General features: G+C 45.2%; 1 protein-coding gene across 1 annotated transcript in view; it reads right to left on the bottom strand.

Moving 5' to 3' along the window:
- The window catches only part of SMIM2 (small integral membrane protein 2), a 109,853-nt gene extending 85,485 nt beyond the window's left edge, over nucleotides 1-24,368 (bottom strand). The window contains 1 exon segment of the mRNA XM_054720282.1: nucleotides 24,289-24,368. Coding sequence (XP_054576257.1) covers nucleotides 24,289-24,368 — 80 coding nt within the window.
- Nucleotides 24,369-26,310: the final 1,942 nt, after the last annotated feature.

Below are 26,310 nucleotides of genomic sequence, written 5' to 3'. Positions count from 1 at the left end.
CTGGCAAATTAAACCCACAGCCTTTAAGCCTAGGCATTCCCAGGCCCTCAGCAACTACACCGTCTTCCCTTGGTCCTCATCCTATTTTAACCAACATTTGTGAACCTCCTTTTCTACAAACTTTAGCTTTTTAGTTTCTTTCCTTTGTGTCTTGGCCATATTAACCAGACCACAGCCCAAAAGAGAAGCCTGTGGTTGAATACAGAGATCTAGAACATTTTCAAACTGACTTTCTCTGGTCACAGGGAATTAGAGAAATCAAGTAAATAAGAGAAAGAATTGGTCTTTGTTCTCATTTTCCTACTCCTCAATGACCCCACCAAAGATGTTCAAATCCTCATCCCTAGAACCTGTGAATATATTATGTTGCATGGCAAAGAAAACTTAAGGTTGCTATTTCTTTTAAATATATTTTATTGATTTTTTTTACAGAGAGGAAGGGAGAGGGATAGAGAGTTAAAACCATCAATAAGAGAGAAACATTGATCAGCTGCTTCTTGCACATCCCCCACTGGGGATGTGCCCGCATCCAAGGTACATGCCCTTGACCAGAATTGAACCTGGGACCCCTCAGTCCACAGGCTGACACTCTATCCACTGAGCCAAACTGGTCAGGGATTAAGGTTGCTATTAATCTGACTTTAAGATCGGAATATTATCCAGGTGAACCCAATGTAATTATAACTGTCCTTAAATGAACAGGGAGGCAGAAAAGGAGTGAAATGATGTAATGTGAGAAGGACCCCACACATCATTGCTGGTTTAGGAGATGGTGGAAGGGGCCATGAGCCAAGAAATGTGGGCAGCTTCTAGAAACTAGAAAGATAAGGAAACAGAGTCTCCTCTGGGGTCTCTATAAAATAACGAAGCCCTGAAAACACTTGGATTTTAACCCTGTTAGAACCATGTTGGATTTCCAACCTACAGATAATAAATTTGTGTTGTCTAAGCCAGTAATATATGGTTATTTGTTACAGCCACAATAGGAAACTAATACATTTCCTATTTCTTGTATGTGTGTCCTGAATTGTCAAGTTCTTTAGGATTCTAATTGTTGAACTATATAGAGACAGGATAGTGTCATGGATGAGGAGAACAGATTTGATACATCTATGACTTCTTCACCTTGTGGTTTTGGGTAAACCCATTTCTCTGGTCCTCAGTTTCTTCATTTGTAAAATTAGGTAGTTTTGTTTGTTTGTTTGTTTTATCCTCACATGAGAATATGTTTATTGATTTTAGAGAAGGAGAAGAGAAAAAGAGAGGGAGAGGGAGACAGAGACAGAGAGAGACATCAATGTGAAGAAGAAACATTGATTGGTTGCCTTCTGTATGTGACCCTACCAGGATCGAATTGGAAACCCAGATATATGTCCTGACTGGAAATAAAGCCCAGAAGCTTTTAGTATTCAAGATCACACTCCAACAACTGACCCATCCAGCCAGGGCTAAAATAAGGTAGTTTTATTAAATAATTCCAAAAGCCTTTCTTCCTTCAAGTTTAGCGACTCAATATCCTCACCCTTTTTTAATGGTATAAAATGCTCTGGAAACACTGGCCAACACCTAAGCTGCCCTTCCCCAGACGCCGCCCCCCCCCCCGCCCCAAACACACACACACACACACACACACACACACACACACACACACACACACAACCCTTTCATTGATGCTCACAGCAGAGCTTTGACTATGGAGAGAAAGTCCACTTGGTCATGGCTCTTTTAGGTCTTATCCATAGTGACTGAGGGAAAAAGTGCTCATGGTAGGCACGGCAGCTGCCTGGTTTGCAGTCTGTCCTCAGGCAGAAAATATCTAGTGCCAAGTAAGCACTGTGGGTGCTGAGGTGCCCCCACAAGTAGCCACAGAAGTCCACCTAAAGGAGGGGAGACTGTGTTCATTCCAAAGGAGAGCTGGGCTTTGGATAAGAATATTCTATGCATCAGTAATGGCGAAAGCCAAGGCCCAGATTGGGTTAGGCATGGCAAATAGACTAGGCTGGTAGAAAAGCAAGTTTTGTAGCAAACATAAAGTCAGAAATCCATGTTAAACTTAATGGTGGAAGCCTTGAGAAATTTCAGGACAAGGACATGAAGACTGAGTGACCTTCTTGAGGCTCTATTACATTTAGTGCCACAATGTAGGCACAAAGTTTAGTATAGTGCTAGGCACGTAATAGGTGCTCAATACAATAGACTCAGCAATACAATAGGTACTCAGTATTTGTTGAATGAATGAATGAGGCATTAAAGTTTTTTGAGGAGGACATTGCCATGCCCTAAAATAAATTTAAGGAAGATAAGGGGACCTCAATATGCAAAATGGATTAGAAGTAGGCAGAGAGGGAATGTCTTAGAATATCAAGAGAATGACTCTTGATTCTGCCAAACAAATTGAGACCTAAGGTTCAAGCTGGACTGTTGGGCAGTGTGAAGGGAAGAGACCCACGTGCTGTTTAAGACTTTCCCTAAAGCACTCCAGCTGGGAGGATGTCATTTTCATTCATGCAAATCTCCAAGGAAGGAGCCCCACCACCTCATGAATAAGAACAATGCAATATCCCAGACAGGCTAGTGTACACTAAATATCCTTAGGCAGCAACTTAAGTTTCTCTATCCCACAGCATATTATCAGTGGAAATGACCATAATCTCTGCACAATTATTCTCTCTGTAATCAAGCTGGTTCTCAGTTCACCCTTGCCTTCCCTAGACTCAACAGCTCTAATTTCCATAACTGCTTTCAGAGGTCTGTTCACCAAGTCTTCTAATTATTTATATTTTTCTCCTCTGATTCCTCTCCAAATTCCTTCTCCCTTAAGTTATTTACCTGAATCAGAAGATCAGTTTTGCTCCAGCCACACTCATCTTACAGACCAGCTTTTTCTCTTAAGTAGTTGGCAAGGAGCATAGCTCTGCTCCTGGAGGGAGACCTGTCCTCATGGGAGCATCACAGTTCTGTTTCAAGTCCAGCCAACCAAAGACTCAGACTGTCCTTGCCTCGAAGTGCACCCCCAGAAATCAGCAAGAAGCCCACCTCCAGACAGTGTCTGGACTCAGATCCCAGAGGAACTCACCATCCTTTTCCTCCTTATCGTCCTCTCCAAGCCCCCCTATCTCTGTATGAGCCTACATCCATGCAGGCAGGCACAGAAGAGTAATTGATGGCCTTAAGGGATATCAAAGTGCTATTGAGCAAAACCACTACTCAACAGCCTCGCAGGTGCTTCCTGCATCAGAGAGGGAAAGGAGTGTCTTTAGAAAGCCCTAAATAACTCTAGGCAGGGATGTCAACTTGACAAATAACCCTCAAGAAATAGCCCTGTTGTTCTCTGGTGTGTGATTCATCCCAGGCAGGGCTGGGGTGGGTGACAAGGCCCAGTCCAAGTCCCACAGGTGTCACTTGGGGCCGCTCTTTAGCTCGCCTCTCAGGGGAAGTAAGAAAGCGTATATGTATATGCCTTAGTCACTTTGACCTTGTTTCTGGTGGTTTTATTAAGGGAATCCACTTGTGCTGATTTGGTTTGAGCTGCATTTGATGAAGGATGGGAACCATCCTCTCTCTCTAAGCATCCAAAGGCCTCTCTCCCTTTGATGTAAACTCCCAGTGCAATCATAGCAACAAAGACCCTAGGCTCCTCAGGACAGAGACCTTCTTCCCTCTCCCTATTCTCAGTTCCTCAGAGGACTGGATTAGGTGCTTTATCAAATGTTGAGTGGATAAGGGAAAAGATCACAAGATCAAGAATCTTGATAGCTAGTTTCTGGTCTTGATTCTAAGAATAGGTAGCTGGACCTTAGCCAGATGCTCAAGGTCTCTGGGTCTCCAAGGGCGAGGTGAATATGTGGCATCAGCAATTGTTTTGCACAACCATCATCAGAAGTAAACAAGAGCATGTTGAAAACCAGGTAAAAGGTATATGATTTTGATTAGTAGGTGGGCCTGGAGGGCCTCTCCAATGACACCAGATGCAGGTATTAGGAATAGTGAGTGGACCGGCATATAGCCCACAGCACAATCACCCCCCTGAGTTTCTTGGGTGCCCTTCTCCAAGGTGTCCCAGCCACTAGACTATTACATGAACACCATTTTTTTGGCTTGTGGTGTTTCTTTTATGAAAGACTACATACAGCAAATCCATTGCCCAAGAAAGCTGTCCCAGCAGTAGAGGCAATTTTGTGTGTGTGAGTTGCACAGAGGACTCTACACAAGATGGGGTGGGTGGTTTACTTTTTTAAAAAAATTTTAATCCTCCTCTGAGGGTATGTTTTCATTGATTTTTAGAGAGAAGAAGGGAGAGAGAGAGAGAGCGAAAAGAACATCAATGTGAGAGAGAAACATCCATAGATTGCCTCCCATCTGCATCTCAACTGGGTATCAAATGAACACCAACCTAGATATGTGCCCTGACTGGGAATCAAACTTGCAACCTTTTGGTGTACAGGACAATGCTCCAACCAACTTAGCCACCTGATGAGGGTAGGGTAGATGATTTATGTACCCCAGAGAGACTGGCCAATGTGTTCCAACACAGAGCCCATTTCTTAAAGCTGATTAATCATCTGATTAATTTCCTCATGCCTGTGGATGTGACGTAGGTTTTAATGTCATTGGTTGCCATCAATAGAAGCTTTGTTACTGTTAACAGAAAGCAAGGCACATTTGTTTGAAATCAAGAATTCACAGATGCCTGAATATGTCCCCTCCTCTACGTGGAACATCCTCATAACCTTGAAACTGAAGGATTGAGTGAAATAGTCTTTGAATGGGAATGTATTTTAGCAACTGGAATTAATGTTCACAAAAAGTTTTGAGAAGATTTAACAACCCCAATTTCCCCTGTGGGAATTGTTTTAGATTCTTATATAGAGATCACTGATGCCCCTGACCACTGAAGCTCTCAGTGCTGGAGAAGTTAGTGAGGATTCTGACTTGCCCTTTATTTTCCCCTTCCTTTGTGTAAAGCATCCAGTCACTCCCACACCTTGGCTTCGCTTACCTTGACAGGTGCTATGGTCTGACTCTGTTGAAAAATTCGTATGTTGAAATCCTAACCCCCAAGATGATGCTAAGAAGTAAGACATTTGGGGTGTGCTTAGGTCATGATGAGGCTGGGGCCCTCATGGATGGGATTAGTATCCCATTCTACCCCTTCTACCATGTGAGGATACAATGAAGAAGTCTGTGACCCCAAGGAGGTCCTTTACTGGAACCGAACCATGCTGGCAGCCTGATCTTGGACTTGCAGCCTCCAAAACATGTAAGGCAAAATAAACGCGAGACTTCAACCTCTGTTCCTCTGGAATGCACAATGTAAAGTCAATTTACTAAAACAAACACCTGCCACAAAGACCCAGCATTTGCTGCCACTTTACAGGTGAGAATTTCAGCTTCTGGAGCTTCAGAAGGTATGGGTGTCACGCTAAACATGATACTACAGTTTGGAAGCCACCCCGACTCAAGGGCAAGCTTTGTGGGCACAGGGATCTGCTTTGGGTTTCTTCACTGCTGCACCTCCAGTGCCTAGAATAGCAACCAGTCATCATAGACAATATATATTTATTAAACAGATAAATTAATTGGTAAATGAACCAAGTGTGAACAATGGAGTCAAAGAACCATGCAGTATGCGGGTTTGGACAAGTTACTTGCTTTCTCTGCAACAAGATATTTTAATTTTGAAAAGAATATAGAAATGCTGTGTGGGTTATGGTTTTATCATGTAAATCTCTTTAAAATAGTGCTCATTAATGTTAACTATTTTTGAGGATAGATCTTCCCATCGATTGTATTTTTTTCTATGTCCTCCCAGTGGGGTAGCAGATATTCAGCAACTTAAATACATCTAAAAATTAATTCCATCAAATGATCATATTAGTAAAGTCCTGAAGGGAATTTTGGTTGTTGTTTGTTTTAATTCCTTTTGTTAACATCTCAGATGTGCATAAGTGCTTGGTTTCATTCCTGTTGTTTTATATGAAGTGTGATTTTTGCATTCAGACTCACCAAAAGAGCCAAGTTACTTTTGTACACTTTTCTTGGGTAGATCCCCTTCCTACAAAACTGGAACGCAACCTCCTAGTCATGCTAATGATCCCCTAGACAGGCGTCCTCAAACTACGGCCCGCGGGCCACATGCGGGTGTTTTTGCCGTTTTGTTTTTTTTTACTTCAAAATAAGATATGTGCAGTGTGCATAGGAATTTGTTCATAGTTCTTTTTAAACTATAGTCCGGCCCTCCAACGGTCTGAGGGACAGTGAACTGGCCCCCTGTTTAAAAAGTTTGAGGACCCCTGCCCTAAAAGCAAGCCTTTCACAGAAGGAAAGTCTCAAAGAGCTTTCCAGATGGTGAGCTGACCATACCACTCTCTTCAGGCCATAGATCAGGCCTCTCTCACCTAGACCCCTCCAAAAACGTGCAGCTCAATTATAAACAAAGTAGATATTGGCTGACTTTGACCAAACAACAAACAAACAAAATAGCAACTAGCAAAATGTGCAAATAACTTGTGGCTAAGATATTGGGAACAACTTGTAGACATGAATTCACTAAGTCTTATGAAATAGGGGTAAAGGAAAGTGGCATCATTTTTATTCCACTCGAGAAAAGAATGGAGAAAGTGATTGAGAGAAAGAAATGGAATCCAGTGCCTGGCTCCTAGATCCACAGTTTAAGTGACAGCACACCCACCAAAGTTCTCCATTAAAAGCAATGTAACCAGACAAGCAATGGGTCCATGCTGCATAACTGCCAGCCAGGTTAGAATGTGCCTTCTTTAATCGGAACAAAACAATCATGGTTACCAGAGCATGATTAATATTTCTTACAATTCTATCTGGTTCCCAACATTCTATTTCTGCACCTATTCCCAATACATTGAGAAGCCAGTCATTCCCATATCTTACTGCTAAACATTGATCTGGCTTGGGACACTGCATTAGTAATAATAAATATTTGCACACAGAGAAGTGCAACACAAATAGCAGGGATTGTGGAGTCTAAAATACCTGAATTTAAATACCAGCAGTATGATCTTGAACAAATTACTTGTACAATCTGAACATCAATATCGTGCTCTGTAAATGGGGTCAAGGATAGCAACCCAGCAGTGTTGTTATAAAAGTGATAGATAATATCTGTAAACTTCCAGCACATTGCTCAGTTCATAAACTGTCTTTAATAAAGGATGATGACAATGACAAAGAGGTGATGATGATGATGATAATAATGAGCTTCCCTATTCAGAAAACACATTCTCAAGTTAGGCAATCACTTTACCTTTCTTCCAGAAATGTTAGAACTTTATGAAAATTTGAGATGCTAAGATTTTTTTAAAATATATTTTTATTGATTTCAGAAAGGAAGGGGGAGGGAGAGAGAGATAGAAACATCAATGATGAGAGAGAGAATCATTGATTGGCTGCCTCCTGCATGTCCCACATTGGGGATCGAGCCCACAACCCGGGCATGTGTCCTTGACCAGAATCGAACCCGGGACCTTTCAGTCTGCAGGCCGCCGACGCTCTATGCACTGAGCCAAACCAGGTAGGGTGAGATGCTAAAATTTTACAGCTTATCAGTTCAACTTTTGGGAAGGGCCAATTTATAGAAATTAAGTTTGCTGTATTCATTTGGCCATAACCTTAAATGGTCCAGACTGAGTATTCCCAAAACAGGGTTTTTCTTTCCCATCAGTTTAACACACACGCTTACCCCAGTGATTCATTTCTCATTTTGGTTTGGGAAGGAGCCAATTGGTAAAAGGGTTCAGTGTGTTTATTGCTTCTTTGTTCTCAAGCATTTCCTGGGGTCTCCTGGCAGCTCTTGGGTCTGCAGCAAACAGCAAAGGTCTCCAGGATTGCAAATCCCAGGCAAATCCCAGGCTCTGACCATTGCCTAGGGCTGGCATAGAACAGCTGAAAGTCCTTCTCCTCCCACCCCAAACTCTTGCCCAGAATTTTGAGCAAATACAGGGCAGGAGCTGAGCGTTTGGTCCCCTGGGGCTTATTCTTACTGGTGTTTTGGAGTCAGCTCAGCTGCCTCTTGCCAGATCCCACACAGGACCTTTCCCCTTGATACTGACTGTGTAAGACTCTGGAACCTATTGCCTGGTCTCAACAAGCAGCTGTTTAGGGGAATGGGCACACAGGGGTGTGTGTGTGTGTGTGTGTGTGTGTGTGTGTGTGTGTGTGTGTGTGTGAAGCCAATCATACTTAGTCTTCAACAATGACACTGCTAGATGTAGACACAGTAGATACCCTGGTTTTGGAAGGCGCATGGGTGCTTTTCCAAATAGATTATGTAAACACTCTGCATCAGTCCAAGCCTCCAGGCTTAGAGGCCTGCTCTACACCTGGAGGTGAAAAAAAAAAAATGATTTAGCCCAGGCTGAGCCAGCCCTTTCCAGTTCTCCACTTCCTGCCATCATGGCACCACGTAAACACCTGCTGGGGTGGGTGAGTAAAAAAGAAGGCAATACAACTCTGGTCAAAAGCACCACCTTTAGCCTTCAGCCAACCAAAGTCCAAATCTGGCTTTGCCATCTTGGGGAGCTCTGTGACCTTGAGCCAAGTATGTAAATCTCTCTTTGCCTCAGTTTCCCCAAATGTGAAGTAAAGATATTAACACCTACTCTGCCATGAAGACTAAATGAGACGGTGAGTGGAAAGGGCCTGACACGTGTTGACATTAGAGTGGAATGTGATTAGAAAATGCATGCAGACTCCCTTGGATTGGTTTCAGTGAGCTCCCAGACACTCTTTCAAGAGTTTAGGCATAATGAATGAATTAACATGGGTTTCTGTGGGAGGTTTTATGCCACTGGTACTTTTTCAGTTTTGAGGATGGTGGGATTGATCAAATAATTAATTAAAAACATTTCAAGTGTCAGGCATTGTTGAGGCAGAAGTCTGCAGAAATGAAAAGGCTCAGGTCACTGTCCTCAAGTGGTCCACACAGGATAAGGAGAGGTGGAGGGACCTGTTCAGATATTGACAACGTTCAGGGTGATTTGGGCAGTGACAGAGATATTATAAAGTAACTGAGGCATCAGGAAAGGTTTCCCAGAGGGGTGACCACAGAGAGGAGCTTGAAGAATGAATAGGGACTTATCCGGAAAAGAAAATGAGGAAGGGAATTCTAGAGAGAGTGAATATGCAAAGGCAAAAAAAAATAAATAAATAATAGCAGAGCGAATGCCATGGTTGGAGAATGGTAAACAGTTCTTTGTGGTTGCACCGCAACAGGGAGAGAATTGTCTGGAAAGATAGGACTGTAGGTTATTCTATCCTGCTATAACGGTTTGGCGTAGGCCACTCAAGGACACACTAATGAGATGATTAGCTTGGCCTGTCATCCACCCTCAGTGGACCTCTCAACCCCAGCCACAAAGGCAGGAAGACAGTCATGGGGACCACAGCCAAGTCTTAACTTGATGTAAAATGGTTCTCTCGGCTCTTGTTTTGCTATGTAAACAAATATCTTTTTTTTAAAGTTCCATTTCTTCATCTATAAAATTGGATTGCAGTGGGGTGATGTTCTTCCTTTAAAGAAACTTTATGCAAATCTCAGTTTCTCATCACCTACTGATGAAAATTGTTAGGGGCAATGTTTGAATAAAGTGGCTGTTCAACATACCCTTCTAGAAAATTATACAAAGCAACTTTGTAAAAATAAATTCAACTGTTCATATGTGGTAATGAACATCTTGAATGAATTTTTCCTTCTCTCCTTATGGCCCCACGTGATTTTTCTGTCACCCTCTGCTCCCACCTGCAGGATGATGAGCTATCAAACCTAAACCATTGCTTCCACTTCTAATTCCTCTGAGAAGAAGTCTTACGTTACAGCTCAGGGGAAGGAAACATTAGCACAGGTGAAAGTACTTAATTTCCTTTCCCCATCCTCAAAAAAAAAAATAAAAATAGCAGCTGAAATCTATCAGAGCCTTCAGTGAAAATCTGATAGATCTATTAGGTCATCTGACCCATCAACTAGTGTGCACTGACGCAGAGGACTCCTTTTCCATTCTGGCCATTTTCTATATTCTGTCAGCAGAGACATTCTCTCAGTGCCCAATCTGATAGCTGCATCTTCCCAAATCATAACTTCTGGAAGCTGTGGCCAGGCAGTGTTTCCTACACAAGCTGCCTGAAAATCGCCCTCAGCAAGCCTTCGCAGCATTGAGGAATCTGAGTCATGACCATTTCACCCTTCACGTAAGGAAACTGAGCCACGGCAAATACATGGCTGTTCCAGGCCCATAGACATTCCCCAGCAGAAAAGAAAGGGCCCTTATTGATGACCCAAGATCTGGGAGCTTTGTCTCCAAAGCAACCTCAGGAATGCAGCGCCTATGGTCTGCAAAGTGGGGAAACGTGGGGGGTGGGGGGGGGGAGAGAAGAGAGAACATAAGTTGCAGGCCAATATTTAAATAGATGTAGATAAAGGTGGTAGACATTGGGTTTGTTTGTGTTTACTGTGATGGCCAACCCTTTGGGGGTTTTGTCCTTTTTATTAACATTGAAACCAATACAAGAACCAATGTTCTCACCCTGCTCAGAATACAGGTTCATATCCCATCCTCACTTCTAATGCAGATGGTGACAAGGGTGCCTGGTTCGTCACCACAGAGCAGTTTTAAACATTCAGGTTGTGTGCTAGATGTTTATTTTCTCCTCTACTCTCCTAGAGATAGACAGGAGATTCTTTTTATTGTCTATTTCTCTTAAGGCACAAAACAGAGGCTGAGATCAATTGAACCCCTTAAAACCCATAGATGGCTCTTTCACAACCAGTTTTTTTTCCTAATTAAAAATAAAACAAAACCATTTTTTTATTTTTCAATTACAGTTGACATACAATAATATGTTAGTTTTAGGCGTATTTAAATAGATATTAATGATATAGATTGATAGAGACATATTTTTAAATCAGCAAAATCCCACTGACCTCAGGGGAGGTGACCAGAATTTTACACTGAAACCTATTCCCTCATCAAGATAACAAGTTAAGAAAAATTTTCACATAAGAAAGTAAAAATTTCAAGAAGAAAATCTCTTTTGAAACCTTAGTTACCCAAAGGAGTTGTTGTACTTCCTATTCCCCCAGCTTTAGTAAAAGTTCTCAGATCTTTGAGTGGTTGCTTCCTGATTCGGGATTGTCCCCTGCTTTTATGCAGCTAGTTTATTCAACTCCCACCCTGCTCTGGGAACCCAGCATCGCACAAACAATGGCACAGACAGACTTTGGGAAACAAACTCAGCCTGTTCCTCAAGTGGGGAAAACACAAAGAAAATAACTCGTTCAGACTAAGCTACTGTAAAAACAATGGTGCAGCCATTCTTCCATTGAATTTTCCATGACTTTGATGTCAGCAGACTGGCCCTGAACTCATTTCTTAGTAAAATGCACACACCTGCAGCTTAGGTTGATGGGGGAAAAAAGAAAATCTCTGAGATCCATGTCAGAGTCAATTGGGGGAAACAGGGACAGCACCCACAGGCAATGAGGTGGCCCTCATGATGCCACTGACAAGGAGCTATGACCCAGAGCTGACCCTCCTTCCTGTATGAGGACAGCTTGGAGACAACCCTGGAAGTACCCAGAAATGGAGACTTGAACCAAATTTATCTAGTTCTTAAAGAGTAAGAAATGTGCTTCCCTGGGTTACACTTGAGGCTGGACAGTAGACTGGGTCCCATTTCCCTGCTCCCTGAAATTCGGGACATGATCTGAGGCAGACACTGCTGCCTCACCCCCACAAGCCATGTCCCACCCCCTGTTCCATAATTGTCTCCCACTACAGAGGCCACAGTGCAATGCTCTCTTCCCTTGCAGCCAGACAGAGCCAGATCACCCCATCCTGGCCCATCGAATGCAAGAAGAAGACTCCTGGATGCATCTTCCAGCACAAATTTTCCTTTCCTGAGAAAAGGGGACAGTCTTGGCCAGCAACAACTCTGCCATTCCCCCTTCTTCCTGCCTTGAATGTGTCACCTTACCACCGAGGTAGACTTCAAACTTGGCTCTCACTTCCCAGACCCATGCTTCTCACCACCATGGCCTACTGTTTCCTTTTCATCACTTCCTTGGCCCACAAATTACAGCCAGCAGAAAGAACCCAAAATGCTCGGCAGCGAGGGACAGAGGGAAGTGCACTGGGCCAGGCACCTGCAGAGGGATCTGAGCACAAGTGCTTGCCATGTCCCCGTGTGTGGCTTTCGGTCGGTCAATTCACCCGTCTGAGTCTCTGTGATGAAATTGCTTAGACAGGACATCCGGCAGAGCAGGGATTCTCTTTCCCATTCAGATCTTTTCTCCCCCTCGGTGTTTTAGATCTGAGACCAAAAAGTGCTTTAAGTCCTGAGCCCCATGGAGCACCTGAAGTTTCCATGTTGCAGCCCACGTCCACAGGTTGGAATCATTCAGTGCAACTGAGTGGGCTTGTCAGAAGCCAAAGGAAAGGTGCCACTTTCCTGTGATAACACAGCTCCTATAATTTCCACTGGAAAATCTGTACCCAGAAAGAATATTAAAATGATTTATGCTGCTTGGTTTCCTAGACTGAGCTTTTCATTTTCTTAGTGGTCCCCACCTGGAAAGTAGTCTAACCACCCAGGCCTCTGTTGGCAGCAGGAGCCTTCCCATCACTGATTCTGGGAGGGCAGTCCCTCGCATGTGGGCTGGGTGCTGACATGCACACTGAGACTGGCTACACTAGCCACGGGGGAAGGAAACCCTTGGTGGGGTGCAGTCCGGTGCGTGGTGCTGAGCATGACTCCGCCTCACTCCCTGTGTAACTGGCTCTGCTGCTGTGCCACTGTCTCAGACAGGACAGAACCACTGCCCCTGGAGGAGCCCACTATTCCCCATGCCCTCATACGGGGGTATTGGGATGGTCTATTGTCGAAAGTCTGTCACATAATGGGAAGCTGGTGTGACCCGTTCCCAGGAGAGTCACACCAGGTGTGGGAGGAAATATCACACAGGGTTAATGCCCAGGCTCTAGACAAACTGCCTTGATTCAATTTTTATTCTGCCTCTGACTATCTTTGGAATCGTAGACAAATTTGCTTTTCTCTCTTATTCTCTCAGCTGTTGAAGCACATAATGCTATTATAGACCACATTAAGTTGTTGTGAGGGTCAAATGAGTTAATTTGTATAAAGCACTTAGAGCTGTGCCAGGCACATAGTAAGTACTCAATAAATGTCAGCTATTATGTTTAAAATATGGAGAAAAGGAAAAAATCATTTCTTGAGTACCCCTCTGGGCCAGGCACAGTGCAAGGCACTTTACGTTCATTATTTAATCCTCATAGTAATGCAATGAGAAACAAATCATTATTTGCATTTTTACTGAGTGAGGAGGTTAAATAACTCGCCCGACTACACATTGCTAGTGAGCAGTACATCTGGGATAGGAGTTGAACCCAGGTCTGTCTGGCCTGTAATCCTACAGGGAGGTATGTGGAGAGGAAGTAATGTTGTTTCAGGAGAACTGTAGTTGAAGAATTCCAGAGATGAGCAGCAGCAAAGCAAATGACAGAGAAGGGTACTTACGTGAGGAACATCTGCGGGGGGAGTGAGCGCCTCAGTCACTGAGATAAGACAAATATTCCTTTTCCCAAATATTCTAGAGGAAAGTGTCACAGATGCCATAGGTTGGCCAACCCAGCTGCCATTCCCAGTCCTCTTCCCACTTTTTCGCAGAATCCCAGTTCTCATAGAGTGACAATGCATCTATCCCCAGGCAGTAAGTCATGGCCTTCTTTACAGCTAGCCATCCAGGTCAGACCACAAGAATATAGGGAAAATTTTCTTTGTGGCTTCAGGAAAAACTTTTGTTTTTTTAAAAAAGTAAAAATCTAGACCCTAATAAAGAGAAGGTCCTTAAAAGAGAGAGAGAGAAGGTCCTTGCCCCTGCAGCAGCTATCATAAGACCATGAAACATGAGAACAAAAAGCCATTAATACTGAAGATGGCAAAGAAGGACGAAAAAAACACGGAAGGATAACCAAGTGACTGAACAACCTCTAAGATCTCTCCCTCCAGAGTTCTTCTAAAGAAAATAATAAGTGTAATTATGCATTCATTTACTCATAATATTTACTAAAGTCTTCTGCTCACAACTGAAACAGAGGTAGCCTTGAAGGAAAGAAGCTAAAGCTTACCTAGTCAGAATTAAAACTCCTCATTCTGCAAAATGAACTAACAAGCAAAATAGAGACACACTCACAGATAGAGAACAGGCTAACAGCGGTAGAGGAAGAGAGGGTTGGGGGATTGGGTGTGGTGAGGTGATTGCTGGGGGGTGCAGGAGAGGAAGGGTATAGGGGAATAAATGGTGATGAACAAAGATTTGACTTGGGGTGGTAAACACACAATACAGTGTATAGATGATGTATTATAGAATTGTGCTTTATGTGAAACCTGTTTAATTTTGTTAACCAGTATCACCCCAATAAGTTCAATAAAAAGGAAAAAAGTGCCTTAAACTAAAAAAAAACAAACACAAAAAACCTCCTCCATCTGCACTCACATAACACATGGCTTATACCTTATTCTGCCTGATGTTTCCAAGGCTGGTTGTTTACCTAACTTTTCTCTTACCTTTTCATAACCATCCCAATGTCATCTATGATAAGCTATTTGAAGGCAGGAAGTTTGAATCATTTTTAATCCACTGACCCCTCCATTCACCCCTACATGCCATGTTGACTTATATCATTCTATGCTGAATTATCATGTCCATTGCAGACAGAAACACCAATGCACACACATACACACCCATGTGCACAGCCATATACATACATACCACATATGTTTATGTGGTGCAGGAGTCAGTGAGCTACCAGTACTGAACCCCTATTCAAGGTCTGAACATGTCAGAAAGAAAACAGAGAGATGATATTTAGTGGAAAGAGACTGAACTACAGAAACTGAGATGCAAAGGACTAGGGAAAGAGAGAAAATAAACCAACACTGCAGCAGCTCAAGGGCTTGACATGGGGGAGATTCACTGCACTAATATGCCAGGGTGCTGTCATAATTAGTTCCTGTAAACCCTGTCTTCTGGCTCAGAGTCAATTAAATCATACGGTGTTTATCTGAGAGGTTTCTTATTACATGATGGGGGCTGGGCTGGCAGGGCCCCAAGTTCAGCTAACCCACCAGTCCCTTGCCTGGCACCATGTATGTGTCAGTCACATTGTTTTCAGGTGGTCAGGCAGCGAGGGGATGAATGGGAGTGTTTATGCTGTCAGAGATACAGGAAGTTGCCACGTGAGGTGCTGAATGATGCTATTTTCTTCATGATTTGGAAGGAAAACACCTCCTAGAAAACATGCACCAGTCAATGCAGTGTTTGATCCTAACATTGGCTATGTTAAATCCTTTTGTGTGTAGGACACAAAACCACAATGATTGCTTCTTAAAAAATCATTTGTAAGAACAGTCTATAGGTTTGTTAGAGAGATCCTGGTGACGTGGAAAGCAGAAGCATCTTAGTCAGGAAACTCATCTGAACTGAGGTGCTTTTGCCTGCACACATTTTATATTACTCTTCATCGCCATGGAGTGAATGAACAGCCCATCACAGGCCCTCAGTGTGAGACACGTGCGTGTGGGGAGGCATCCAGGAGAGGAGAGCTGTGGTCAGAATGAGAAAAAATGGAAATTTGTGCACAACAGCATGCTCAACTACAAGGGCAATTCCTTTCTCGTGAAACTGAAATGAATTTTAAATTAAATGTGTGTGCTTCATTTCCATGGGTAACTTTCTAACCTTCTTTCTTGGCCAATCGCAATTCCTTTGCTCTCATCATCCACAGTGCATGTTCCCAAAGGAGAGAAACAGCACAGGGCATCAGCTGCTCCTTGTTACCAAAGAGTTAGCAAGAAAATCATCTTTGAAAACTATGATCTGCAGGGAAGAAGAGTGAACGAAGATTTTTAACTCTTAAATCATCCATCTCCTGATAACCAGCTCTGCCACCTGGGGCAGGCCCAGGAAGGAAATAAGTGACCTCAGGCAGACTCTGATCTGAAATATTATTCTGAGTCTGTAAGGATGCTTCTCTCTCATTGTTCTTGTTCTGGTGGATGATTATTTGCTATTGTCTTGATCTTCCAATTCTCTGATTTCACTTGTTTGAATCCTTGCAGGAGAGAGTGATCTTTGTTGAGGATGCACTTGAGAACATGACATAAAATAGTAATTTTTAAAGCCCTCCAAGATCTGAGACAATGGAATGAGTGTCAATGCAATTTTCTCCCCAGGATATTCCTTTTTAAATCATTGTGATTCTTTCTTATCAATGGGTGGTACTCACTGTTCGTGATTGTCCTTAAACCCTAGCTCTGCTTCTTCCTTGGCTTAACTTCTGCTCTTTACTCAGAAGCACGAAAGCATCTCAGCTGTAAAAAGATCCATGTCAAAGGCACACAGCAACCCACTGAAGAAACATGATATCAATTAAATTCTCGCAGAAGCATTTCTTTAAGTAAAAGAAAAAGTGCACAACCTGCAGCACCTGAAAGGAAAAAAAAACTAACATTGTGGAGTCCCGACTAGATGGCAGACACTTTAAATTGATCCAGACAACAGACTGAAATGCAAGTATTGTACTTTGTGAGGAAGCTGGAGTTTGGGAAGGTGAAGTCATTTGCCCAAAGTAACCTAGTGACAAGCCAAGACTGAACCCTTGTCGATAAAACTCCCACATCGAACATACTGTTTACATACTGGCAGTAAAGCATATTTCCTACTATCCCTACATATATTCACCCTCTTACTAGTATACCCCCATCCCTTCCTGTGGCGCTGAGTGCTGGCCATCCAACCAGAAGCAACAGCTGATGATAAGAGCCCTGGGAGAGACCGACATCCATCATGTGCAGATGTAAAGCTCAGGAGCACAGGTCAGCATGTCTAGGCTGCAGGATGCCCAGCACACTGGATGTCCTCCGTGATTATTAAACATGCCCAAGAAGAGCAAGGGGGGATGACCACCCCTAGAGAATAGGCCAGCAGCTACTATTTCATACAATACCCGCATCCTATTTCTTCTGGTCCTGCTCAACGGCACCAAAGGTTCTCATGTAGCTTAGCAGGCCTTGCCTAATGCCTTGATCCATGATCCTAGATAAAGGGACCTTTGGACGGAGGGAAAGAGAGAGAGAAAAGAGAGAGAGAGAGAGAGAGAGACCTTTAGAGACCTTTGACCTCTATCCAACTAGAAAACAGGAAATTGGGAATATGGCCAGAATAAGGCTGTCCAGTTATTACTTGGCATTGAAAGAAGCAGAGGAGTCAAGTCTGTGCCTGTGCTCTCACATTGGGAAACACCCATATATCAAGTACACGTATAGCTTTCACACAATCAACCTGACTTGCCAGCCCCAGTCCTGACCAGGAGAGAGGTGGTTGATTCCAGCACACTCAGCCCAGGGGAGGGGTTACGCTTGCCCATGTCCTAATTATGGAATTGTCCATTCCATCCCCAGGGAAGGTGCTGATTAAAAGCATAGACTCTGGAGCCAGACAGCCTGGGTTTGATTCCCAGCTGTTACTTACTGATGGTGTGACCTTGTGCTACCACATAGTGTCTCTGTACTCTCTATGAAATGGAAAAGGGATAAGAGTACCTTACCCTTGGTATTTCTGAAGGTTAAAGGAGATACCATACGTGAGCTTCTTAGAACAGTTCGGACTTCAGTCAAGGTTCAATGATAACTATCCTATCTAATAATGAGGGAATATGCTAATTGACCCTCACGCCATAACAAAAATGGCTGCGCCCACAGTGGAGGCAGGGATTCCATAACACAAGATGGCTGTGCCCACAGCAGAGGTGGGGATCCCGTAACACAAGATGGCTGCACCCACAGTGGAGGCCGAGTTCCCGTAACAAGCCTTAACGAGCAATCAACAGGGACCTGAGGCTGGTGGGGCTTGACAGGGGACCTCAGGCCATGCCCCCTGCCCCAGGTTGGGCCAGGGGACCTCAGGCCGCGCACCTGGCCCCAGCACCAGGCTGGGGGACCTGAGGCTGTGCCCCGCTGCCTGGCGGGGGTTGATGGGGCACCTCAGGCTGCGCCCCCTGGCCTGGGCCAGGGGACCTCAAGCCGTACCCCCCCACCCTGGCGCTGGGCCAGGCAACCTGAGGCTACACCCCCCACCCAGTGGGTCTTGATGAGGTTGGGGCCAGCCAGGTCTGGATCTAGCCCAATGGGGGTGGGGCCGGCTGGGTCTGGGTCTTGCGCGATTTTGAGGTGCACACGGGTGAGCAGGGACTTGACTCTGGAATCCTGCAGCATGCCCCAGACTCTTGACAGGAGGAAGATTTTCATATACATTTTACTAATTTTCTATCATCTCTGACACTTCTATTATAGAGAAAGGGCAAATAGCGATATTAAAATATTTCCTCTAATTAATTTCCTTTTAATGTGCACGGGTCACTAGTTTCTAATATAACTGTTAATGTTGTCCCTGATGAGCTTTAGAAAAGGCAGCCTCCAGAAATCCTTCCTTAAACCCACCCAGCTCTCAAAAGGAAAGAAGAGACTGAGGAGCCAACAGCACCCCGGGCAGTAGCTCTGGAAGGTGAAGTGGGCAGTAGGAAGGAGGACCTTGGGTTAACACCCCTGGCAGCAAGTCTCCCTCTGCCTACATGAGGCACAGGACTCCCTACACCTCCTTATTTCCACCTGATGCCTCACAAAGTCCATATGTGGAAGCCCTAACCCCAATGTGATAGTATTTGGAGAGGGGGCCTTTGGGAGATAATTAGGGTTAGATGAGGCCATGAGATGAGGGTCCTCAGGATGGGATTAGGGTCCTCAGGATGGGATTAGAGAACTCTGTTTCTCCCCTTTCCATGTGAGGACACAGTCAGAAGGCAGCCATCTACAATCCAAGAAGACAACTATGTTGGCACTTAGATTTTGGACTTCTAGCTTCCAGAACTGTGAATGTGTACATTTCTGTTTGTAAGCCAGTCTATGGTATTTTGCTATGGCAGCCAAGTGGACTAAGACAGCATCTGAACCTGAAACCAGCAGTTCATGCAGTTTCTTCCACACAAGCTGGCAGAGAGAGGAGTGTTCACATCCCAGTGGGGCTCCTGAATAAGATTCCATTGCGGAAAGTGTTCCCAGGACAATAATTATTTAAAACCACTGGAATATGTGATTGTAAAGATCCCTCCGACTCTTGCAGTGCTTCTGCGAAACCCATGTATAAGGACTCATAATGCCACTGGCATTGCAAAAGGAAGCAGTAGCTCTGTTCACACAGCATACACACAGTAGTAGTTCACATAACTGAAGGTTTCATAAAACTGATTTTTTTTCTCTCTTTTATATTTTACCAGAGGCCCGGTGCATGGGATTCGTGAACTGGTGGGGGACCTGCGGGGATCGGCCGGCTGTGGGAGCGCCGCTCATCCTGGTCAGCCGAGCAGCTGTGGACCCGCCCTCTGAGCGGCTGCTCCCTGGTCCAGCATCTTCTGTGGAGCCGGAGCACTGGTCTCTCCAGGGAACCCCGTAGGGGCCAGGCCCAGGGACAATAGCACTGAGAGGCAGCAGAGTAGGCCTCAGTCCCGCAAGACCACGAACCCGCCTCCCAACCTCCGGGGTCACCTCTGTGAGCCCAGCGGTGGTGTTGTGCAGCCTGTGGGTGTCTGAAGGAGGTGACAAGGAGTGAGGAGGAGGAGCCTGGGGCGAGGAGACTATGATTGCAGCCCAGGTTCCTGCTGGTCGGCTGTGGTTTGCAGCGGGAGCAGCCGCTCATCCTGGTCAGCTGAGCAGCACTCCCACTGTGGTAGCACACTGACCACCAGGGAGCAGCTCCTGCATTGAGCATCTGCCCCCTGGTGGTCAGTGTGCGTCATAGTGACTGGTCAACCAGTCATTCTGGTCACTCCGCCATTCAGTGGCTGGGCTTTTATTATATAGGATTAGTTTGGTAGTAAATCTTCCTGAAACGCACTACGCACTTCACCTCCTTAAAATATATATGTGTGCATGTCTGTATATATTCATGTGTATTTACCTTTTCTTGGTGTGTTATGTCATTCTGAACACCTATAGAATGAGACCTTTAGGGGCTTTTGAGATGTGCAATACTCTGCCTCCAGGATCATTTGGGGGTGCTAAATGACCCCAAACTACTGTCCTATTAGATGTTATTATCTGTGTTGAGTTTGATCCGCCCCCAAAACCAAGTATACTGCTTTCTTTCACATAGTTTTCAGGTGGGGAGGCCTTCCGAATGGCCTCACATCACTCACATGGAATAAAATGCACGAACCACTTTGGGATAGTTACTTTCCCCAGTGGCTTCTGTACCTTTCCTTAGCTCTAGTCTTTCACCTGTGGGTCCTTCTCCCCACCATGACTCGGGGTGCTGGTCATCAAACTGCCAGGCTATGGGCACTATTGCAGGTGTCACTGCTCCGAGGGCCCAACGCACAGAAATCTCACAATTGATGCTATGGGTGGTGAGTAGGGAGCAGCTCATGGTCCACACTCCAAATATGAAGCACTAGAAATGGAGATGACCGCAGGGCACTGTTGTGGGGAATGTGGTGACTAAATGTGGGAGCCCAGATACGGTGGGGTAGTCCTGATACTCAGGGCAGTCAGAAACATCTTGGTAAGGAAACTTACAAAGCAGCAAACGAATGTATTCTGAATCCACGGACAGATGAAGCGATGGAGAACGCTCTGGGAAGCCTCGTAACAACCCAGCTTGTATCCGAACGCTGACACAGCGCTCCTGCCTGGCAGCCTGCCTGCTCTGAAGCGGACACTTTTTTGGGTCCTATTCGCCCACTTCACAAGGCCCTGCTCAGATGAATTGTCTAAACGGTTGTCTCCATGACAACAAGCTGTTTTTCAGAGTGCCATAACGAGGAGGCGAACAACCACGTAGGAAGCAGACCTGGGATTTGCTCCTAAGGGAGCGCTCCAGGTGGCAGAGCAAAGCCAGAGGAGAGGGCCAACCCTTCAGAGCAGCTCTGTTCCCTGACAGCCTTTTCAGGGAAACTCTGTCACCTTATTCCCTCACTCACCTCCAGGGGCTGATCGGGTTTCTCAGCTGGCCTTGGGAGATGGCTTATCCATACAGTTCTGACTTGACATTTCTTCCCTGCTGTAATGTCACAGACTGCATGGCTCTGTCTCAATAGAGTTGAACACTCATAAAATTCCCATTGTTTCGCCATCTCCTGCTCCGCCTGCAATAAGAGAAGTTATGTATAGAGCATCTACCTCATTTCCTTTTATTTTGGTTTTGATTTCTAGCCTTCTGTTTTGATAAAGTCTTTTTTTAATGACTTTTAGTTGGAAAAGTGAATTCATTTTGTGGGACTGTCTCAATTTCTCTCCTTCTCTTTCTAAAATTACTCACTTCGTTGCCCTGGAGATAAGAGAAAATTCACAGCTCTCTCATGGTAACATTTTTCTTTCCTCTCTGTGGGCAGAGTGCATGGGATTTTTAAAACTTTAAACACTGAGAGAATTGCCATTCCTTAAATCCAATATTTTGTCTTTCATCTTCTGTTTATTCAGCCTAGAGCCTCAAGGTCGGGTTAAAATTAAAATCACACTAAATTGCTCTGGTTTGTTTTTCCAGTTCCAGGAAGATGGTCTTAGTCAATCCTCCACCTCGATGTGATTTCGAAAATACATTAACACCAGCCATTTATTTATCCACTCACTTAGTAAATCCCACTGCAGGTCTTCTATGTGCAGACAGTGTGCTAGGTGAACAAGACTCCATCTTTGCGCTTTCAGGAATTACTTAGGTCGAAACGGGATTGACCAAAAAAACAATTAAGATGCAACGGTTTCTAAGGGAGCAGAAGAGGAGCCCCTAAATCAGGGCTGAGAGGACAGGGATGTAAAAGGGAAAGGGAAGTCCCCCAGGATATGGAATTCCATGTCAGGCAAAGGCCTAAGAGACTCAGACCAGGTTGGTACCTAGAGAAGTTTCCAGCTAGTTCAGTGAATGTCTATTGAATCAGGAACTATGAGTAAAACCTATCTAAGAAAGATAAAATATATAAAGTCACAAGGCATGACAGACCCTGAAACGTTTGAATCCTCAGGCCATTATGATGAGAAACGGGAAGTGCTGCCTACATGGGCATGAATAGACCCTTCCCCTAGGATAACTGGAAAAAGCGCCATAATGGTAGTTTTTAGGTCATAGCCAAAAGCTAACTCAAGAACTGTCCTAGAATTAACCTTGCTGTCTAGGTCCTTGAAAAACAAGCTTTAAGCTGCCTAAGTTTTGAGGGTATGGTTGCATTTGACGGCGGTCAAAATCCAGAGAGTGAAAGTTGAGGGATGCCCACTGGAGAAGCTTCTATGGTTTGCTGGCCTGACAGATGGTGAAACCTGAGGCTGCTGCTTCTGAACATAAGGCCAAATTGTCTGGGGAAAGTGGTGCAGAGATGCTGCTGTGTGACCGCTGAGTCCGGCACAGAGGAACTATTGCCCACAGTGACACTTCCCAGTGACTATTTGTTGCTTCTACTCCACAGCTCCTCTGCCTTTAAAACCGGACCATGTATTGAGACAGACAGCCCAGGAAGGGAGTATGCCAACTGGAGAAAAGACACTATTGCGTCTGCTGTGAATTCCAAACTGTATTTCATGCTGAAGGCAACAGACTTTATAAGACGGTTAAGAAAAAAAGTTTCATCAGGACTCAGGTTTTATCAAAGCTTTTTAAACACATAAAGACCCAAAAGCTTTTTCACCTGGCCATCTAAAGCAAGGCATTAAAGAAGATAGGATATGACCTGAGGACGAGCTCCAGGTCACAAGAAGAAAAGGAGCCAAGAAGGAACTGTGGCCTCCCTCCCCCAGATCTAGGGAACCACAGACCAGTCCACATGGCAGTACAATGGCCACAGGAGGTCCGAAACGAGCCTGAGAGTGGCTTTCCCCTGCATGCATGGTAAGAGAAGGGATCACTGGGAGCCCCGGATTCCCTGAGAAGAGCAGAATCATCTGGGGCACTGAGGGAGGCTTGTCACAGAGAGGCAGATAAAGAATAACACAGGAATAGAAGAATGAATGGACAAATAGATGGGTTGATGGATAGACAGGTTGACAGATGGCTTTGCATCAGAGTCAGAAACCCAAGTCCAAAGGGAAAGCTGGATCAGAAAGAAAAGGCAATAGCAAGGTATTAAGGATAGTCAGAGGCCATCCAGATAATTTCATTCAATGATTTGCTCATTGCTGAAACCTATTGTTATTGAGACAGACAACCCTATGTTGGCTCCCCTTGGGGAGGGAGGAATGGGATGGTCCCAAGGCTTCTAACAAAGGAAACTTCTTGATTGTTAGACTCTCTCGGTGATGATAAAATGAAAACTTCTCATAGGATATAAATGTATCTATTTTTATGTGACCACTCTGCCATATAGCCCTGGGTTGAGAATACCATGAGAAATGTCATCTTCAAATCTAGAAAGTAATTTTACATGGAAAGTACCCAAAGATAAAGTCCTTGTTTAAAAAAAAAAAAAAAAGATTAGCTAAAGAACATATATGCATACCCCATGGACAAGAACAATAGTTTGGTGAAGGCCAAGGAAGGGGAGGCATGGGTCGAGGGGGGGCAGGAGGTGGGCAAAAAGGGGGGAAGGGGGACACCTGCAATCATGTCAACATTAAAAATGTTAATTAAAAAATAAAAACTAAAAAAATGTGGTATTGTCGCTGTATCCTTAAATCCTCACCTGATATGATCATTTGGATATTTTCCTATAAATAAATACTAAGCTTTATTTACATCCACATAGGAATTCCCCAAAGGTATTAATAATGCTCTCCAAATCCCTAGTGAAATTTCATTTAAATGGAATGGTCCAGATGAAACAATTCATTCTGTGTTTTGCCCAAACACTCTGCCAGAATTGTGTTCTCGCCAGAAAGCAAATATCCTCTGTGCTCTCGTCCTTAGGTTCTCACGTCACTCCTCATTCCTCAGCGCTTCCGAAGAACAGCCCGCAGACCAGGCCAGATCTGGTTTACTGACAAAGTAGCACAGGAGGAATTTGCCTTCATCTACTCCAAAACTGCTTCGGTTGCTGAAAGTTACTTGTTGAAGTAAAATCCAGATTGACCAAAATGTGCTAGAAAGATAATTGCTCAGTATTTCTAAATTGAAACAACCAAAGGTTACCTAGAAATCCCTTTTTGTTTCAGAACTTGCAGAAATTCGTCCTAAAAAATAAAAGTACAAAAATAAAAATACCTTACCTTTGTGTTACATCTGTGTAACACAAAGAATATGCGTTGATGATGGGGACCCTTACTTGCATCAGCTTCCTGAGCGCCATGAGCACTCTCCAGTAACAACACCCCAGCCCTCCTTGTGAGGCCAAGATCAGCTGGCGGAAGAGTGTAGTTGCTAAGAGAATGAACTCGAAAGCCAGACTGCTTGGTTCACTCCTGGCCTTGCCCCTCACTAGCTATGTGAACTTGAGCATCTCTATACCTGAGTTTCTTTATCTTAAAACTAGAGGCCCGGTGCACGAAATTCGTGCACTGGGGGAGGGTGTCCCTCAGCCCAACCTGCATAGTCTCCAATCTGGGACCCCTCAGGGGATGTCTGACTGCCTCTTCAGGCCCGATAGGGATCGGGCCTAAAGAGGCAGTCAGACATCCCTTTCACAATCCAGGACTGCTGGCTCCCAACTGCTCGCCTGCCTGCCTGATTGCCCCTAACCACTTCTGCCTGCCAGCCTGATCACCCCCTAACCCAGTGATGGGCAACCTTTAGAGCTTAGTGTGTCAAACTTCGCCAAAAAACTGAGCATAACTCGGGTAGTGTGTCACTTTGAGGAAAAAACTAACTCCAAGACTCTAGTCGCAAATGTTTCATCCTCAGGAGCAGCAAATGTTTCATCCTCAGCATGCTGCCATGTCTCATCAGAAATGGCTACGTGTGTCAGTGCTGACATGCGTGTCATAGGTTCGCCATCACTGCCCTAACCACTCCCCTGCCAGCCTGATCGACGCCTAACTGCTCCCCTGCCAGCCAGATCATCTCCAACTGTTCTCCCCTGACAGCCCGGTCACCCCCAAATGCCCTCCCCTGCATATTCTCTCTTTATTAGATAGGGTTTTTTCTTTAACATATTGGACAGCTCTAACTGGTTTGGTTCAGTGGATGGAGTGTCGGCCTGCAGACTCAGCGTCCCAGGTTCGATTCTGGTCAAGGGCATGTACCTTGGTTGGGGGCACATACTGCAGGAGGCAGCTGATCGATGTTTCTCTCTCCATAGATGTTTCTAGCCTCTATCCTTTTCCCTTCCTCTCTGTAAAAAAATCAATAAAATTTATTTTAAAAAAAAACATATTGGACAGTGTACCTGCTGTGGTCTTGACAAAACAGTAAAAATGTAAACCCAAACTAAAAGAGAATCATAAAATAAACTCCTTAAACAGGAATTTCATGAGACTTGGAAAGGTGATATCCTGTGGTTGTTTCTTCCTTTTTTTCTTCTCTTTCTTTTGCTTGATGTTTCATCTTTTGTCCTTTCTTACTTTTCTCCTTCTATTCCTTTTCTATCATCTCTTTCTCTAAACTTTTCCTTTGGTAGAATCATCAGTACTTGACTCGCTCCCTGGGGGGCGCGGGTGCCTCCCAGCCAGATACCTAGGGCTGCCTCTGGGAGGGGTTGGCGGCGTAGGGTTGAGGGCGCCTCCCATCCAGACACCCCGGGCTGCCTCTGGGAGGGGATGGCAGTGTGGGGTCGTGGGCGCCTCCCATCCAGACACCCCGGGTTGCCTCCAGGAGGGGATGGCAGTGTGGGGTCCTGGGCGCCTCCTATCCAGACACCCCGGGCTGCCTCTGGGAGGCGTTGGTGGTGTGGGGTCCTGGGCGCCTCCTATCCAGACACCCCGGGCTGCCTCTGGGAGGGGATGGCAGCGTGGGGTTGAGGGCGCCTCCCAGCCAGACACCCCGGGCTGCCTCCAGGAGGGGATGGCAGTGTGGGGTCCTGGGCGCCTCCTATCCAGACACCCCAGGCTGCCTCTGGGAGGGGATGGCAGTGTGGGGTCCTGGCCGCCTCCTATCCAGATGCCCCGTGCTGCCTCTGGAAGGCGTTGGCGGTGTGGGGTCAGGACGCCTCCCAGCCAGACACCCCGGGCGGCCTCCGGGCGGCGATGGCGACATGGGGGCGCAGACGCCTCCCAGCCGGACACCCCGGGCGGCCTCCCGGAGGGGTTGGCGGTGTGGGGGCGCGGACGCCTCCCAGCCGGACACCCCGGGCGGCC

Source organism: Eptesicus fuscus, chromosome 8 (assembly GCF_027574615.1).
Source record: "Eptesicus fuscus isolate TK198812 chromosome 8, DD_ASM_mEF_20220401, whole genome shotgun sequence".
In the NCBI taxonomy this organism is placed as follows: Eukaryota; Metazoa; Chordata; class Mammalia; order Chiroptera; family Vespertilionidae; genus Eptesicus; species Eptesicus fuscus.
Note: the sequence above shows the minus strand (reverse complement) of the source record. Positions and strands in the feature narration are given on the sequence as shown.